Source organism: Brachycentrus maculatus, unplaced genomic scaffold (assembly GCF_059751285.1).
Source record: "Brachycentrus maculatus isolate JH-2025_06_01 unplaced genomic scaffold, ASM5975128v1 h1tg001214l, whole genome shotgun sequence".
Taxonomy (NCBI): Eukaryota; Metazoa; Arthropoda; class Insecta; order Trichoptera; family Brachycentridae; genus Brachycentrus; species Brachycentrus maculatus.
This window is the reverse complement of record NW_028281899.1, coordinates 605-2,062: the sequence shown is the minus strand read 5'-3', so window position 1 is coordinate 2,062 and position 1,458 is coordinate 605. Positions and strand designations below refer to the sequence as shown.

Genomic DNA, 1,458 nt, shown 5'->3' with positions numbered 1-1,458 from the left:
CATCGACCAGTATCGGCCGTATTACCTTGTGAATGGGCTGCCCTATTTGTGGGATTGCTCAGAGAAAGCATTAACATTCTATTTTATTGCCAGATAGAACATTCAGTAAGTCTTCGAGAAGACACAGTATCAGGTGTTAAGGAATGCTTCCTCATTATGCGGAATGATTGTTGAAAGCTTAGTAGTTCCGCGAGGCTCGAAAGAAGACCCAAGTGAAAGTGAGCTCTAGGAAATAATGGCCTAGTATCGAACTTGTGTCGATCCACTCCTTACACAGAACCGAGAGGATAAACTCTCCAAAGTCTAGCAGCTAGAGATCAAATAAAACAACTATAAATGGCAGATGATCGAAGAATAAAAGACATCGACTCTTCTCGACATCTCAAATATACTGCTCATCCAGATGATTCACGAAGTCTGCTACGAAATGCTACTTTGAATATCAGGTAGTCCTATCAATGAAGAGCAGTCAGAGTCACAATCGAGATGACACAACAAGATCAGAAGATGATCGCATAGGAGTGAATATTCGGTATTATATTTATTATGCCAGGTTTATTAATAAATTAATTAAATATTGATAATATTAGTTTGTGATTTTTATCGAACATGGGTATTTCAAGAGATTCGCGACACAAGAGGAGACTCACTGGTGGCCGTATGCCAATCCATCAGAAAAAGAGAGCCTTTGAAAAGGCAAGGCCTGTTTCCAATACCAAACTAGTTAACGACAAAGCTAGAATCAGAAGAGTCAGAGTCCGGGGAGGCAACTATAAGTTCAGAGCTCTCAGGTTGAAGGAAGGCAATTTCAATTGGGCTTCCGAATCAGTCACAAGGAAGACTAGAATCCTCGATGTTGTCTACAATGCCTCCAACAACGAACTCGTTCGTACCAAAACTCTCGTCAAGAACTGCATTGTCCAAATCGATGCCACTCCCTTCTCCGCTTGGTATCTCAACCACTACGGACTCAATATTGGTACATGCCTGTTAATTTAGGTAAAAAAGCAAAATAAGTCACTGAAGCTGCTGGCAAATCACAAAGAGCTCAAAAGAGAATCGAAGAAAGACAAAAGGATCGAGTTATTGATCCAAAAGTTGCTGAACAATTCTCTCAGCAAAGACTGTTGGCTTGCATCAGTTCAAGACCCGGACAATCAGGCAGAGCCGATGGGTACCTCCTTGAAGGCAAATAGCTCGAATTCTATGCCAAGAAAATCGACTCTAGAAAGAAATGATTTATCAATGTACTGTAATGTCGATTATCTATCCTGTTATTCATATTGTATCGACCTATTATTCACATTGTATACTATAAGAATTAATCAGTAGACAGTAGTTCCAAAATTTATTACATATAAAAATTCATAAACTTTTATTGGCGTTAAAATTGTCCCTCTATCGGAATAAAAAACACAAAAGGGGACCCGAATTCTCATCAAATTTGCGAACTGATTC

At 39.3% G+C, this 1,458-nt stretch overlaps 1 protein-coding gene across 1 annotated transcript; it reads left to right on the top strand.

Annotated features, from left to right (window-relative positions):
* The first annotated feature begins 609 nt into the window (after positions 1-609).
* LOC148299278 (uncharacterized) lies at positions 610-1,238 on the top strand. Its single transcript, XM_088276237.1, is given in 2 exon segments — positions 610-999; positions 1,002-1,238. Coding segments are annotated over 2 exon segments (627 nt in total).
* Positions 1,239-1,458: the final 220 nt, after the last annotated feature.